At 29.4% G+C, this 16,550-nt stretch overlaps 2 protein-coding genes across 5 annotated transcripts; one reads left to right on the top strand and one right to left on the bottom strand.

Annotated features, from left to right (window-relative positions):
* Window positions 1–2,527: 2,527 nt before the first annotated feature.
* LOC130667869 (SAP30-binding protein-like) lies at window positions 2,528–6,643 on the bottom strand. Of its 4 annotated transcripts, XM_057469773.1 has the most exons (4): window positions 6,438–6,642; window positions 6,248–6,374; window positions 6,079–6,149; window positions 2,528–4,912 (listed from the first exon to the last, which is right to left on the bottom strand). In XM_057469773.1, exon 4 carries the CDS (start codon window positions 4,735–4,737, stop codon window positions 3,688–3,690), a length of 1,050 nt encoding a protein of 349 aa, XP_057325756.1. In that variant the 5' UTR covers window positions 4,738–4,912; window positions 6,079–6,149; window positions 6,248–6,374; window positions 6,438–6,642; the 3' UTR covers window positions 2,528–3,687. The 4 variants fall into 4 exon arrangements, with proteins under 4 accessions (XP_057325756.1, XP_057325770.1, XP_057325761.1 ...); XM_057469787.1 differs by lacking the exon at window positions 6,079–6,149 and having other exon boundaries at window positions 2,528–4,274; window positions 4,362–4,912; window positions 6,248–6,643; XM_057469778.1 differs by having other exon boundaries at window positions 6,248–6,642.
* A 3,092-nt stretch (window positions 6,644–9,735) lies between these two features.
* Window positions 9,736–13,698, top strand: LOC130678305 (polyubiquitin-A). Its single transcript, XM_057485456.1, has 2 exons — window positions 9,736–9,894; window positions 11,222–13,698. Exon 2 carries the CDS (start codon window positions 11,229–11,231, stop codon window positions 13,512–13,514), a length of 2,286 nt encoding a protein of 761 aa, XP_057341439.1. The 5' UTR covers window positions 9,736–9,894; window positions 11,222–11,228; the 3' UTR covers window positions 13,515–13,698.
* The last annotated feature ends 2,852 nt before the right edge of the window (window positions 13,699–16,550 follow it).

Below are 16,550 nucleotides of genomic sequence, written 5' to 3'. Positions count from 1 at the left end.
TATTTAAAATATATATTTATCAATTATAATCATATTTAACAAAAATATATATTTCAAAAAGAGAATTGGTTAAGTATAAAGTCACAAATACCCATACGGTAATTTTTATTGCAATTTTAGTCAAAAAGGCGGCGTCACGCTCATAGTCCGAGTAACGGAAGGTTAAAAGTTAAAATACTAATTTTTAGAAATGGCCCAGGATTACTCGAAATCGCAGAGTAATTTCCATCAAAAAATTCTTTCCGTGTGGAAAACCGGGAAATATCATGGAATTTTGAAATCATTTCTTTGTGGCCACCCAGTAATAATAATAATAATTATAATTATTGTTACTTTGAGCAATTATTTAAAGTATTTAAAATATTTTTTTTTACATAGTACTGATTATTATTATTAAATCAATGAAATATTTTATTAAAAAAAAACTTTTATTCAAATTGTTTTTTCCAATTTATAAATTCAATCATGAACTATTGATTTATTTTTATAATAATTTTTATGATATATTATTAACCACTATCTATTTTAATCAATACTAAAATCAGGCTGCTACTATCTACTTTTGTCTTATTAATAAATATTAGTAAAATATGTGTAAAAAAAAATAGATTTTAATTTTTCAATCAATTATTATGAACTTTGAAAAATTTTGACACCCAGGCTATTTTTGTAAGTTACAATATTTATTTTTTAAAAATATTTAATTAAATAGACACATGTAATTAATCCAATTTAAAATAATGAACAATCTGTCAATAATTACAAACAGATGTAATTTTATTTTTTGTCTTCAAATTCATCACATGATTCGATCAGTAAATAATAATCAAAATTAGCAGATGACAAAGAAAGTAAAATTAAGATAATTAAATATTGTGAAACAGCGGCAGTATTGTATAATAATTCAAATTAATAAATAAATTTACTAATATGTTTCAATTTATTATCGATTACTTTTGTTCAACATCGATCATCCATAAGATTTATTATGCTTGCAAAAATATATACTTATATTATAATATTAGTTTAAACTATTTATTTATTTATTTATATTTGGCAATTTTTCTAAATCCATTCTCCCGAAACACTTAAATACGAAACATTTTTTTTTTTCTAAATACAAGGTTTTTTTTATGTAATTGCACAAGTGAATTTTATAAAAAGTCCTGAAAAATGAAGTTGTAAAAGATAATTATATAATTTTAAAATACATTCTTAAATTTATTATAATAAGAGATTAACGATCTATTGCATTTAATTAATGAAAAATAATTTATTTTTATACATTACTACAATTAATCTATTTTTTTTAGTTAATTATCTATATATTTAATGGTACATTCGTTAGTTGTGAGAAAAAAAAATATTCGAGTCATAAATGAATATATTTTGTCAGACAATTATAATTCAGATATTTAAAAGTAATTATTAATTATGAAATAAAAAAAAAAGTTATTCATTACAAGACAAAAAAAAAGTTTTTAATATTTTTGCATAATTACTGATTCAAATTTTTTTTTTACGACTTCAAATAATTAATTATTGATCCAAACAATTTTTATTCACATAAATGATTATAATCAAATTGTTTAATTATTTAAAACATTTATTTCTACTTTGCGATGGAATGTATCGATTAATATAATAATGCACAAATGCGTAGATATATAACTTCTATATAAACTAATATCAAGTTAATTAAGTGAATAATTAATTATCGCTGACAAAATATTTAAGCGCATACCAATAATTATAAATAAATATAATAACTATAATTATAATAATAATGATAATAATAGTAATGAAAATCAATCAATCAATCGTACGCAGGCATTTAAACTTAGCTATTCAATTTAATAAATTAAAATCGCTGAATTTTAAGTATCTCAATTCAACAATTAATTAACTAAGCAAGCGCGCTTTATTGATACTATTAAATAGTTTATACTTGGCCAGTAATTAATATAAATTATTTCCACCATACACAGAAAAAAAGGATTTCTCGGCTCAAGAAAATTTTTTCACGATTTAAGAAAATTTTCGTTTTCGTTTCGTAATGCAAGAAATTTCTTGGAGCAAGTAACATTTTTTTGTGCCGAGAAATTTTTCTCTGTGAATTTGTATAGATCAACAAAATTTTTAGTTAATTAACTGATTACTTAATTAAATTAAACATTTTTTGTAATAAAAAAAAGTACTTTTATTTTTATTTTCTACACATATTTAGATTGATGAATAAAAATAATCTCTGTCAGTTTTGTCAAGGAAATATTTATAAATATTTATTTTCAATGTTTAGCTTTCGAGCTATTTTTTTTTTTTTTTAATTTTTTATTATTGTCTATGATAAATTTTTTGTGAATGAGCTATCAATTAGTTTACGCGAAAGTTTAACTTTTTAAAAAAATTTGGAATTATCTAAAATTTTGAAATTTACTGTAATAAATATTTTTCGAACGATTTTTTTTTACAGAAGTAATGGGTTATTTTTATAATTCTTGCATCAATCCACAGATGTGCAGATGAAATTATAAAAAAAAAAAACACTATGAGCAAAAATAGATAGAGTTGAATTATCAGTATGAATACCAGACCGTTTGAAAAAATCCACGTTTTTTTTTTCAAGGACACACTTAAGAGTTTCAATAGGATAAAAGAAGACGACTATTAAAATTTGAGCCCTTAATATTAATATTAAGTACCCCCTGATTGCGATTTCTTATTTCCCGTTTAAATAACATGAGAAAAAAAAATTAAGTTTGGAATTTTATACCTCGGCAATAGCTCACTGTAAAGAACAGCTCAAGGTATGTTTTTTTAAGGAATTGAACGCGCTACAAAAAAGGTCTCTTATGATTATTGATAAATCCATCTGTTCAAAAGTTATTGGAGCTTGAAGTCAAATTTATAGTAAATTTCGAGATCTTTTTACTTTTCCAGCGAAACTATCAGAATAATAACAAAATGTCATAGAATCTTTTTTGTAGACAATTTTATTCCCTACAAATTATCTTGAATATAAGTTTTTCAAATTCTGCATGACTTTCTAGTTAAAAGCTCGACATCAAAATGGAAACAACTAGAATGTTATGCAGAATTTGAAAAAATATCAAAGATAATTTGTAGGAAATAAAATTGTCTACAAAAAAATCTCATGACATTTTGTGATAAGTCTGATAGTTTCGCTGGAAAAGTAAAAAAGATCTCGAAATTTACTATAAATTTGACTTTAAGCTCCAATAACTTTTGAACAGATGGATTTATCAATAATCATAAGAGACCTTTTTTGTAGAGCGTTTAATTCCTTAAAAAAATATACCTTGAGCTGTGCTGTACAGTGAGCTATTGCCGAGGTATAAAATTCCAAACTTAAAATTTTTTTCCCCATGGTATTTAAACGAGAAATAGAAAATCGAAATCAGGGAGTACTTAATATTAATATTAAGGGCTCAAATCTTGACAGGCGTCTTCTTTTATACTACTGAAACTTTTGAGTGTGTCCTTGAAAAAAAATAATAGTCGATTTTTTTTAATCAGCCTAATGAATACCCATCAGTCGTTTTAATTTTAAATAAAATAGCATCAGTATATTAAAGTATTCACTGTAATTAAAAAAATGGCATCATAAAAAATACAAGTATGTACAAGAGATTGTTTGTTTGTTTGATTTTTTCAAAATAATATATGTTACAGTCTTTTCTTTGGTAAGGAACCAAAAGCAGATATTACAGTAGCTTTTGTTGCAGAAGCCGCGTTAATTGTTAAAGTAGGTTGTGATAGTAAGACTGTGGGTTTAACGGAGGGTGCCGGGTTAACAGCACCCGTAGCAACTTGATCCCATTTGCTTTTTCTTTTTTTGGCATCCTCTTCAACAGTCGGTGCAGAAATGCTCGGTCGTTTTGCGGTACCCGATACGATTTCAATTTTAGTTTTTTCTTTTCTCGCTTTCTCTAATTTGTCCATTTCGGCTTTTTGTACTTTAGCCAATTCCTCATAGTAAGAATCTTTTCCCCATTTAAATGGATCAAAACGTTCTGGCGGATAATTGGTACCCAATTCATTGATACTACAAAATTGAATAAGTTTTTCATAAATCGAAGGATTTCGAAAATCTTTACGCTGTTGTATTGCTTGATTCATGTCAACTCCTCCTTTAGACTCCATTTTCCTGAAAAGTACCGTTATTTTTTCCTGCAAATCTGGCGGATACTGACCGACTGGTTCTGGTGGAATAACAATACCATCTGGATCAGCAGGATCGTCATCACCACTATCTGAAACTAATTCTCCGTAATGACGTGAGGGTGATTTATCAGCACTTTTAACAGAAGGTGTTACGCCATTTTCATTTGGTGGCTCACCCTCGGTTGTAGTGTTCAACACCCCCTCGTCATCCGAGACAACTGTATCATCAAAATATGAAACCAAACGATGGACCTGATGATATACTGATACATTATCATTGGTAACTAAGGTGGAGGGCGGTGCACTATTGGGTAAATTACTAATAGACTTTTTCCCAACGCCGGAAGCAACGTTCGGGCTATTGGAGGCTGATCTCCCAGATTTGGGACTGGTGTGAGCCTGCTGGGGCTGACCGACTTGGGCATTATTGTAAGGGGCGGCACCCTGGGGAGTGGAGTTAGTCTCCTGAAGCTCGTCGTCCACCCCGTCCTCGCCCTCCGAGTCGGTATAGGTGGCCGTGAGAGATGCCAGAGCAACACTTTGTACAGACATTGTTAATTGGCTTTGAGTCCGCTTTTTTCAGAGATATATTTTGTGTTGGAACTCACCGGATTTTAGCTACTGATACTTCTATCTACCGCTAGTCTTCTGGATTACCACCGCTTGTTTTTTCACAAGTACTTTGGTTTACTTTCCGTATGTAAACAAGTTGCCCAACTTCGCTTATCTGTAACGTTTTAACATTTAATTTAATTTTTTAGCATTGATTAAAGCGAAAATAAGACATGTTAAATTGTTTTATTAAACTGATGGTGCCTTTTTTACCCAGGTAGAAAATATTACTTTGTACTTTATTATCTCAGACGATAAATTTTTACTTGATAAGATTAATTACCGAAGCATTTAAATGGTTCATAAATTACAAAACGTATTTGGTTATAATAATTAAATATTATTTTTAAAATTAAAATAACAAGAATTATAAAAATAAATACGGTGATTATTTTTACAAAACATTAAATATATAAATAATAAATCTTAGATCCAATTATTAATTTTTTCTCATAGCATTAATGTAAAAATTGTGTTGATTTTGAACTGATAATTTTTAACAGGCAATGTATTATTTTTAGCGTTTCCGTACAGTAGATTTATAATACATATAAATTTATGAGTCATTATAAAACGTTTACATATAAAATGTATAACTGTGACCTTGGAAGATAAATTTTATACTTTTTCGATGTAAGTTATTGTAGAGCTTTATAAAACAGAAAAAAATAAATGGATACAATATATAATTACAAGATATTAAACTGTAAGTTAAATAAATAAATAAAGACGATCACAAGTCATATAAATCGTATTAACCAATGATAAGAAAATGTTAATTATTTTCGTTTCCATTGATGACTTCACACATAAATAATCTATTAAAAATCATTTTTAAACTTTGGCGTGTCTTTAATTTTTGTTAGACATAGCAATCACCTAGAGGATAATTAAGGACTGATCTACGATAATTACCAGGCTCACAACATCTAAAACCCAGATTTAAAAATCCAGCATCAAACCCTTCTAGTGTCCTATCAATTGTTGCTTTTCGTGTAAAAGGATAAAAGACATTCTGATGGATACTGCTGAATTTGCTGATCATTATTTTTAGTTATCGGTAGCACAGAAAATAATCTCGAGTTATCCTCAATCATCCTCTCTGATCTCTACTATCACAACAATATATATTGCATCATTTTTATTTTTTTTCTGTCTTTTATAATGTTTTATTATAATTATTATAATGTCACTATAAATGTTATTATAATCGACGAATTCATATAATATGAATTGCAATACGTTACAATAGATTACAAAGTAATTGTAATATCTTGCCACCTGGGTAGTAAATTGAGGCAAATTAATTTTTGACTCCAATTTATTATTTTTTAAAAATTAATATTCGAAATCTAAAATGTGAAATATAAAAATTAAAATTAAAATATCATATATTGGTAATAGTAAATGAATAATAAGTTAAACTAGGTTATGTATTTGTCAAACTTACCTGTTAATTCAAAAAAGTAAAAAAATAAACAATTCTGGTCTTTATCCATTCAATTTTTATTAATTATCACCGAAACATGGCTCGTTGTGAATAAAAATTACAGTTGGACCAAAGAATAGTGTGTAAGCTATAATGCAAATGCTGAAACGTTATTTTGTGGCCTTGTTGATTGAAAAACAAACTCCTTTACCTGAACTCTTTCTTGCGTTACTTTCTTTCCAACAACACTAATAGACAATAAATAATTTTATAACTTGATTATAAGATTGACTGCTGATTTATTTTTTGTCTATTTTTAGTTTTTTTTTATAAAAAGACTTTTTTTGGAACTTGAACACTACTTTTAACAAGTCAATACCATCCAGTAGCCATTTTGGGCCACTGATTTGATGCTGTCTGGTAACTTATTACTTTTAGGGATATTTTGAATTTATCATCTAAATAATTTAATTTACTAGGCTGATTGCTGTTATGTCCTGGGAGGTTACTAGGATCGGAGCAGACGCCACCTCCTGGACAGTGGGCAGTTCGTTGTCACGCGGGACCAATTTTGAATTTGAAAACAGTGATAAATTTATTGTTGACTATGATGATGATGATGATTATGATTATTATTTAATGAAATAATGGAATTATGGATAAGGATGGATGTAATTGATAAAATAACTTTTATCTGAAGACTGAGTTATATTATAAAGTGTAGATAAGATTTGATCAGTAATAACAGTTGTGCTTGTCAATAGTTCGCGGGGAGAAGTGAAGTTACATCAGACGGCAGAAAGATCTCTGACTCTCCACTCTTCGACTTCTCCCACCATTCTCATACTCATACACATACTTATGCAACATATGTACTTATACATATCAACGTTCTTTCTAATTATATACTTATACATTTATACTTCCTACTAATACACGTACGAAATATGAGTTTACACATCTACGTTCTTTATTTATCCGTTCTATGATTTTACTTATTACTTATATTATTTATGTTCCATTTTCCTGTACTTAAACTTAAATACAATCTTTTAGTTAATTATTCTATATTTAATTATTTAATACGATTGACATTATTATTTATCATGAAACACCATTATAATTATTCTAATGCTATATTTCTATATTTCTATTAATTTATTTATTATACGAGTCACTCTTTATTTAATATATATATATATATATATATATATATATATATATATATATATATATATATATATATATATATATATATATATATATATATATATATTAACAATAATAGTTGAGTTCTTGTGATATGGTTTTCATTTATAAGTAACATTTATTTATCAAATATATCTTTTTCTTATTTGTTTATAGAGTATGCATTTGTTTATAACCATATTTACTGTTAACTATAGAACAAGGGCCTATTCATGATTTTTATGCGTGTGTTTTGTTTAGGTTTTAAGTATCGGGTAACAGGAAACGTTCCAAAACCACTCAAACCGTATTTATATTTCTCTGAATACAAAATAAAGATTTATTTATCTACTTATTTAAAGTTTCTTATAATAAAAATATATAATTTAATAAGTATGTGCCACGACGATTTATTATTTAAATTATTGACTAAATATTGATAGGACGCAATAAGTGTTGTAAGATATTGATATATAATTTCAAATGAAATTTAAATGCGCGCCTATTTCTGGATCTCAAGTTCACTAATTAATTAACAGGTGGAGGCACCTGAGGCCACTGAGGACATAACATTGCCATGACATCTAGATTTATTTAAAAAATATTTTTTATAATCAATCCTAATAGCACAGTTTGCTATAGCAAAAGTTTACTTTGCAAAAGTTTCCTTGAATTTTATGTCAAATTTCCGTCAACTTCGGACTTTTCCGTTTTTTTACGACAATTTGTATGCAACTTGCTATTCAATTTGACGTAAAGTTACTACCCGAATTAGAATGCAAATTCACTTCAAAAGTTGACTAGAAAAAAGTTGTTGTCAATTCTCAGGCAAATTTTATATCAATTTATTGTTAATTTGACGAAAAAAATTGTTAAGTATTTTTTCACCCTCAATATGTAGACATTTTTATGTATAAATTTGCTTACCTTTTGAAATGGTAAGAATAAACGTAACCGAATTTTTTTTTTTTGTAAAAAGTTCTCTGATAGCCAAGTTGGCCGCAAAAGTTAGCATTTCCATAAGTTGACGGCAACTTTCTGAGAAACTTGTCGACAACTTGTCGTCCAGTTAATCGCAACTCATATACACCAACTTTCTCATCAGAAACTCTGGCTATCAGGGTTATTTCTAAACTAAGTAAAAATTAACCGTAAATTTTTCTTTTCAACTTTTGCTGTGAAATTGTCGGCAAATTCTGGCAGCAGATTTCAGGTAATTTCAACATCGAATTACTGTCAATTTCAAGCTAAAGTGGCTATTAGGAAAAATTCATGTTAATAATTAAAATAAAAAATGATAAAAAAAATTTAAAAAACTTTATTCATTTTAATGACACGTTTACAACTCTGCCATAGAGATGGTAAAATCGATTCCGATCTACCCGAGAATTAATTTTGTGGTAAAAAACATCGATTATTTACCCTGATAGCCACCCTAATAGCCACTTTAGTTTGAAATTGACAGTAATTTGATGTAGAAATTACCTAAAATCTACTGCCCGATTTTGACGACAATTTGACAACAAAAGTTGAAAAGAAAAATTTGCTGTTAATTTTTCTTTAATTTACCCTGATAGCCAGAGTTTCTGATCAGAAAGTTGGTGTACCTGAGTTGCGACCAACTTGACGACAAGTTGTTGACAACTTTCAGCTTGTGTAACTGTTGACTACAAGTTGGCTACAAGTTGCTCAGAAACTTGGCGACAATTTACTGCCGCAACCTGTCACCAAGTTTCTGAACAACTTGTAGTCAAGTTGTCGGCAACAGTTACACGAGCTGAAAGTTGTCGACAAGTTTCTCGGAAAGTTGCCGTCAAATTATGGAAATGCCAACTTTTGCGGCCAACTTGGCGTCTAGTTGCAGCTGTTAGTTTGACGCCAGTTTCTGGCCAACTTGGCTATCAGTAGGGTTTTTACGATAAAAAAAAGTCAGTAATTTTTTTTCTTACCATTTCAGAAGGCAAGCAAATTCATACATAAAATAGTTTACAATTTGACGGTAAAAAATACTTAACAATTTTTCAAGTTCAATCACCAATAAATTGATGTAAAAATTTGCCTGAAAATTGACGAAAAATTTTTTCTGTTAAACTTTTGAAGTAAATTTGCATTCTAATTCGGGCAGTAAATTTACGTCAAATTCAATAGCAAGTTGCATACAAATTGTCGTCAAAAATGGAAAAGTCTGAAGTTGACGGAAATTTGACGAAAAATTCAAGGAAACTTTTGTAGGTAAACTTTTGCTAAAGCAAACTGTGCTATTAGGGTATGGTATAATTTGTCTCAAACTGTAGTTTATGTTAGTGAATTTTAATGTCATAAAGTTGGTTGACTTGTATCCAGCTGGATAAGTATCCTTGCATTCGGCTCCTCAAGTCATTCGTTGTTAGTCTCTGGTGGGATACTTGCCAAGCTAATAATTATAAAAAACGTGATTTATCAAATCTACATTGTACATCAATCAAGTCATTAATTTACAAGTAAGTTTAATATTTTTTTCATTTATTTTCATCATTCATTCATCATATATTATATTTACCAATATTCTTTCGTCCCGTCAATGTATCGCAAAACAAAATCTACTTTTTCCCCGTTAAATTATTTTTATTTCGAAAGTTCTCGTACGCCCTTTGTTCTCGGGCGTCCATTTTACGCAGCGTCATCTTATTCAGGTCAATCAATATCTAGAAAATTACAGTCTTAATTAATGCGCAACTAAATTTCATTTTTTGATAATAAATTTTATTACTATATTTTATTATTTTTAGTTTTATTAAAATTTTATTTCGCGTTTAAATTTTTCTGGTTGAATTATTTCAAAAATTTATTACCTATTTATGTAAGTATTAAATATGATGAAAATGACTGACGCCATTACGTGGAAAATTGCTTTGTCATGTTTTATTTTTAATTTAAATTCAAATAAATTTAATAATCGATATACAAATAAATATATATAAATAATTAATTGAATTTTAAATTATTTTCTATTTTCTAAATGAAAAAAAAAAAATTATTACTAATTTACGACTTTGAATTAAAATGAAAAAAAATACTGACACCATTACGTGTCAGCTGAGTCATATTTTTAATTATTCTTATTGGTTGGGAATACTATCAATTAACTTAATAATTACACTGATGGTAATAGACACGTGGGATTTTTTTATGATACTGTTGTTAGTCGACGTCTAATAATTTTTTGATTTTTTTTAAAAACGATAAATTATAAAAAAAAATATTTTAAAAAATTGCATTTGTAGTTTTTTAAATTTTCTATATGTGCATACTTTTAGTTTTTGGTTTTTTGTAATTGATTTGTTGAAAAAAAAAAAAAAATTTTAAATTACTAAGTGTCTGCTAATTTCAGGATCTTGAAGTTAGAAGACAATTAACAATTTTAGGATTTTTTTTTTTTCAGCAAATCAATGACAAAAAAAAAAAAAACTAAAAATATGCACATATAGAAAATTTAAAAAACTACAAATGCAATTTTTTAAAATATTTTTTTTTATAATTTATCGTTTTTAAAAAAAATCAAAAATTTATTAAACGTCTGCTAACTTCAGTAACATCGTATTTTAGGTTATTTGTTTTTTTCATTTATTTCTTAAAAAAAAAACCATCTGAAAATTTTTAACTGTCTAAGAATTTCACGATCGCATTTTTTCAGATTTTTTTCAGCAAATGTAATTCTTTTAGTTTATTTCTATTTAAATCAAATCCATTAATTTAAAAGTCAATAGCTGAAAAAATCAAGAACTGAATTAAAAGTTGACTAGTACTAATAATTTATTTATTTTACAGATTAAAAATGCAGATCTTTGTGAAAACTCTTACGGGAAAAACAATAACCTTGGAGGTTGAAGCTTCTGACACCATCGAAAATGTCAAAGCCAAGATTCAGGACAAAGAGGGAATTCCTCCAGATCAGCAGCGTTTAATCTTCGCTGGTAAACAACTCGAAGATGGTCGCACCCTCTCCGACTACAACATCCAGAAGGAATCTACCCTCCACTTGGTGTTACGTCTTCGTGGTGGTATGCAGATTTTTGTTAAAACTTTGACAGGAAAAACCATCACCTTGGAAGTTGAAGCTTCTGATACGATCGAAAACGTCAAAGCCAAGATTCAGGATAAAGAGGGAATTCCTCCAGATCAGCAGCGTTTAATCTTCGCTGGTAAACAACTCGAAGATGGTCGCACCCTCTCCGACTACAACATCCAGAAGGAATCTACCCTCCACTTGGTGTTACGTCTTCGTGGTGGTATGCAGATTTTTGTTAAAACTTTGACAGGAAAAACTATCACCTTGGAAGTTGAAGCTTCTGATACGATCGAAAACGTCAAGGCTAAAATTCAGGACAAAGAGGGAATTCCTCCAGATCAGCAGCGTCTTATTTTCGCTGGTAAACAACTTGAAGATGGACGTACCCTGTCTGATTACAATATCCAGAAAGAGTCAACTCTTCACTTAGTGCTGCGACTTCGAGGTGGTATGCAAATTTTTGTCAAAACACTTACGGGAAAAACGATCACATTGGAAGTCGAGGCTTCTGACACTATCGAAAATGTAAAAGCTAAGATTCAAGACAAGGAAGGTATCCCACCAGACCAACAACGTCTCATCTTCGCTGGTAAACAACTTGAAGATGGACGTACCCTTTCTGATTATAACATCCAAAAAGAGTCAACACTTCATTTGGTCTTGCGTCTTCGTGGAGGTATGCAGATTTTCGTAAAAACCCTCACTGGTAAAACTATCACTCTCGAGGTTGAAGCATCCGATACCATTGAAAACGTGAAGGCTAAAATCCAGGACAAAGAAGGAATTCCACCAGATCAGCAGCGTCTCATCTTTGCTGGTAAACAACTTGAGGACGGAAGAACTCTTTCCGACTACAACATCCAGAAAGAATCAACACTTCACTTGGTGTTGCGTCTTCGTGGTGGTATGCAGATCTTTGTCAAGACATTGACTGGAAAAACCATCACCCTCGAAGTTGAAGCATCTGACACCATCGAAAACGTTAAAGCCAAAATTCAGGACAAAGAGGGAATTCCACCTGACCAGCAGCGTTTGATCTTCGCTGGTAAGCAGCTCGAAGATGGTCGCACCCTCTCCGACTATAACATCCAGAAAGAATCTACCCTTCACTTGGTGTTACGTCTTCGTGGTGGTATGCAAATCTTCGTTAAAACTCTTACCGGTAAAACAATCACCTTGGAGGTCGAAGCTTCTGATACCATCGAGAACGTCAAGGCCAAAATTCAAGATAAAGAAGGTATTCCACCAGATCAACAACGTCTCATCTTCGCTGGTAAACAACTCGAGGATGGAAGAACTCTTTCAGATTACAACATTCAGAAAGAGTCAACACTCCATTTAGTATTGCGTCTCCGTGGAGGTATGCAGATCTTCGTTAAAACTCTTACGGGTAAAACGATCACCCTGGAAGTCGAAGCCTCTGATACCATTGAAAATGTAAAAGCCAAGATTCAAGATAAGGAGGGTATTCCACCAGACCAACAACGTCTTATTTTTGCTGGTAAACAGCTTGAAGACGGAAGAACTCTTTCTGACTATAACATTCAGAAAGAATCTACCCTTCACTTGGTGTTACGTCTTCGTGGTGGTATGCAAATCTTCGTGAAGACTCTTACCGGTAAAACGATCACCTTGGAGGTCGAAGCTTCTGATACCATTGAGAACGTCAAGGCCAAAATTCAAGATAAAGAAGGTATTCCACCAGATCAACAACGTCTCATCTTCGCTGGTAAACAACTCGAGGATGGAAGAACTCTTTCAGATTACAACATCCAAAAAGAGTCAACACTTCATTTGGTCTTGCGTCTACGTGGTGGTATGCAGATTTTTGTCAAAACATTGACTGGAAAAACCATCACCCTCGAAGTTGAAGCGTCTGACACCATCGAAAACGTTAAAGCCAAAATTCAGGACAAAGAGGGAATTCCACCTGACCAGCAGCGTTTGATCTTCGCTGGTAAGCAGCTCGAAGATGGTCGCACCCTCTCCGACTATAACATCCAGAAGGAATCAACCCTTCACTTGGTCTTGCGTCTTCGTGGTGGTTTTTAATTGTCATCTAATTAGTTTACCAGTAGATGAAATAGTCCTTCTAGAATACACTTTTTTCTTAATTATAAATTTATTATTCATTCCAGGTTTATTTACTTTATTCACGTTTTATTTTGTATTGCAGTCTCTTGAGTAGATGTATTGTAACCTACTGGTACAATTAATAAATAATATCTGCATTCAATTCTTGATTTTATTACTTTTGGAACTTAATGAATATTCAAATAAAGTATAATCGATTTAAAATTTTATATTTATATTTATTAAATACATTTTAATTTACCTATAATTTAAACTTATAAGTCTAGTTATCTTAAGATTACAGGATTTTCTTTTGCTGAAACAGGGTGGCCACTTGCTGGGAATGTCTGTAATTGTCAGGGATTTAATGCAACTGCAAAATGTCAAGGAATTTAAAAAAGTAACTGGGAATTCAATTGCTGCAGTCAAAACTTTAAATTTTTAACAAAACACTAGTCAACAAAATTAAATAATCTTGAAGTTAATGGACAATTACCAATTTTTGAAATGTTTTCAATACATCAATTAAAAAAAAATAAATGTAGACATGCACATGTAGAAAATTACTAAAACGATAAGTGAAATTTTTTTTAAATATTCTATTTTAATAATTTATCGTTTAAAAAAAAAAATTCAAAAATTATTAGACGTCGACTAACTTCGGTATCATAAAATTGAGGGGTATTAAAAAAATTCAAAATTTACAAGTGATTTTTAACAGGATGTAAGTCAATGGAAAATAGTCATACACGAAAAACAAACAAAGCAAATTGCAGTTTTGAAGTGTCTAGTTTTCTGACCCGTATACGAAAAAAATTCGTTTCAAAAAAGTTCAATACGTGGATTTTTTACACTTGAGACAGATTAGAACTTTTTTTGTAATTTTGATAATGAAAAAAAGTTTATGATTTAATATTCGCGAAATTTAAGTCAAAAAGAAAAATTTTTAAAACATATTTTTCAAAACGGAAATTCACTAAATTTTATCTTGGTTCCGAAAAGTTCAAAAACCTTTAATTTGGAACTTTTTTTTTATTTTATGAGGCTATTGGTAATGGAAACTTTTTTTGAAATGAGGGAAAAATGTAGTAAAAATACGTTTTGAGAAATGTCTTTTAAAAACGTTCTTTTTTTACTCAAATTTCGCTGTATCCTACGTAAACTTTTTTTTTTTCACTATCAAAATTACAAAAGTTCCACTCAAAGTGCTGATCTGTCACAAGTTTAGAAGTTTTACATGTCAAACTTTTTTGGAATCTTTTTGGAACGGATTTTTAGACACGGGGATCTGGTCTTGAATTTTTTTTATTATACATGGTCCCAGAGCAATCCTAAAAAACCATGGAAAAAAAATTTTCCAAATTTTTGCTTGTCTTAAAAACGTCCGACAAGTTTCAATAAATTTTTTTCGATAATTATAATTGATTTTTGATTACTCCGGTACCGTGTATAATAAAAAAATTTCAAGAGCAGATCAGAAAACTGGACAATTGAAGCTACAATTTATCTTTTTTGTTTTTGTTGTATGACCTTGTCCCTTCGCGTCACAATCTGTTAAAAATCACATAACAATTTAAAATTATTTTAATATCCCTTAATTTATGTGACTAGTGTATTTTAAATTAATTTTAATCATAAAATTTCTTATTCAATATATCAACTTACATTTAAATAAATATACAACTTACATACATTTAAGATCAAATAATGAAAAGTAGGCCATATTATTTTATTTTATTGACTTTTTTTTGGTCTCTCGCATGATTTAATTATCAAATTTAATTATTGACAATCATAATGTAATCAAAACTTAGAATATCTTAATGATACGAATAAAATTTCTGAATCAGGAAAAAATGTGGAAAACTTGACTAAGAATCCGGGAAATATGGAATTTTATAATCATTTCTTTGTGGCCACTCTGTGGAACTCTTGATCCTGGTAATTACAAATAATTATTTTATTTTATGAAGTAATGGCACATAATTATTAATCAAACTACACAGAAAAATAGAATTTCTTGGCGTAGAAAAATTTTTCTTATGAAATGAAAACAAAAATTTTCTCAAGACAAAAACTTTTCTTGGCGCAAGAAAGTTTTTCTCGCTCCAATAATCTTTTTCTTCGCTCAAGAAAATTTTTTCTCGCCCCAGGGTAATTTTTTTTTTCAATTCATAATGGAAAAAATTTATTAAGACAATTAAAAATTTTCTTTTTACGGGACTACACAGAAAAAAGGGATTTCTTGGTGCACAAAATTTTTACTTTCGTCAAAAAAATTTTACTTGCTTTAAAAAATTTTTCGCATGAATTGAAAACAAAATTTCTTGCACCAGGAAATTTTTTCTAGTCCGGACAAAATTTTTGTTTTTAATTCATAAAAAAAAATTTTTCCGGTACCAAGAAATTTTTTCTAGTCTTGAGAAAATTTTTGTTTTCAATTTATGAAAAAAAATTTTTCTGGAACCAAGAAATTATTTATAGTCCTGAGAAAATTTTCGTTATTATTTCATAATGAAAAATTTTTCTTTCTTCAAGAAATCCTTTTTTCTTGTGTACTATTATCAGTTAGGGCTTCCGATGCTTTATCAACTCTCGTCGTCGGGATAGAAGTGAGATACGAGATAGCCATAAAATTCAACGGATATTCTAACGGTCTGAAAAATAATCAACTATTTTAATTACTGCAATTTTGATATGTTGTTTTGAAAATTTAATTTCAGCAAGTAGGTACCATTTCCCGTCAAAAGTCTGGTCTAGAGTACGCATATGCGTAGTGATTTCGGCTCCGGATTAACAGGTGATTTTTCGCGATTTTCTGTTTCATCTCATTTAGATAACACGGAAGAAAAAAAATTTTTGAGTTTGGAATTTTATACCTCGGCAACGGCTAATTGTACAGATAACCTCAAGGAATATTTTCGTAGGGAGCTAAATGCTCTACAAATAAAGTCTTTTATCATTTTTTGAAAAATTCATTTGTTCAAAAATTATTGAAGCTTAAAGTCAAAATTA

The sequence above is a fragment of the Microplitis mediator genome, chromosome 1, assembly GCF_029852145.1.
Source record: "Microplitis mediator isolate UGA2020A chromosome 1, iyMicMedi2.1, whole genome shotgun sequence".
Classification (NCBI taxonomy): Eukaryota; Metazoa; Arthropoda; class Insecta; order Hymenoptera; family Braconidae; genus Microplitis; species Microplitis mediator.
The sequence above is the reverse complement of the archived record's forward strand: the minus strand, read 5'-3'. Positions and strand labels throughout refer to the sequence as shown.

Excerpts from the sequence above, each read along its gene's own strand:
- LOC130667869 (XM_057469778.1), bottom strand. The coding sequence starts at position 4,737 with ATGTCTGTACAAAGTGTTGCTCTGGCATCTCTCACGGCCACCTATACC.
- LOC130678305 (XM_057485456.1), top strand. The coding sequence starts at position 11,229 with ATGCAGATCTTTGTGAAAACTCTTACGGGAAAAACAATAACCTTGGAG.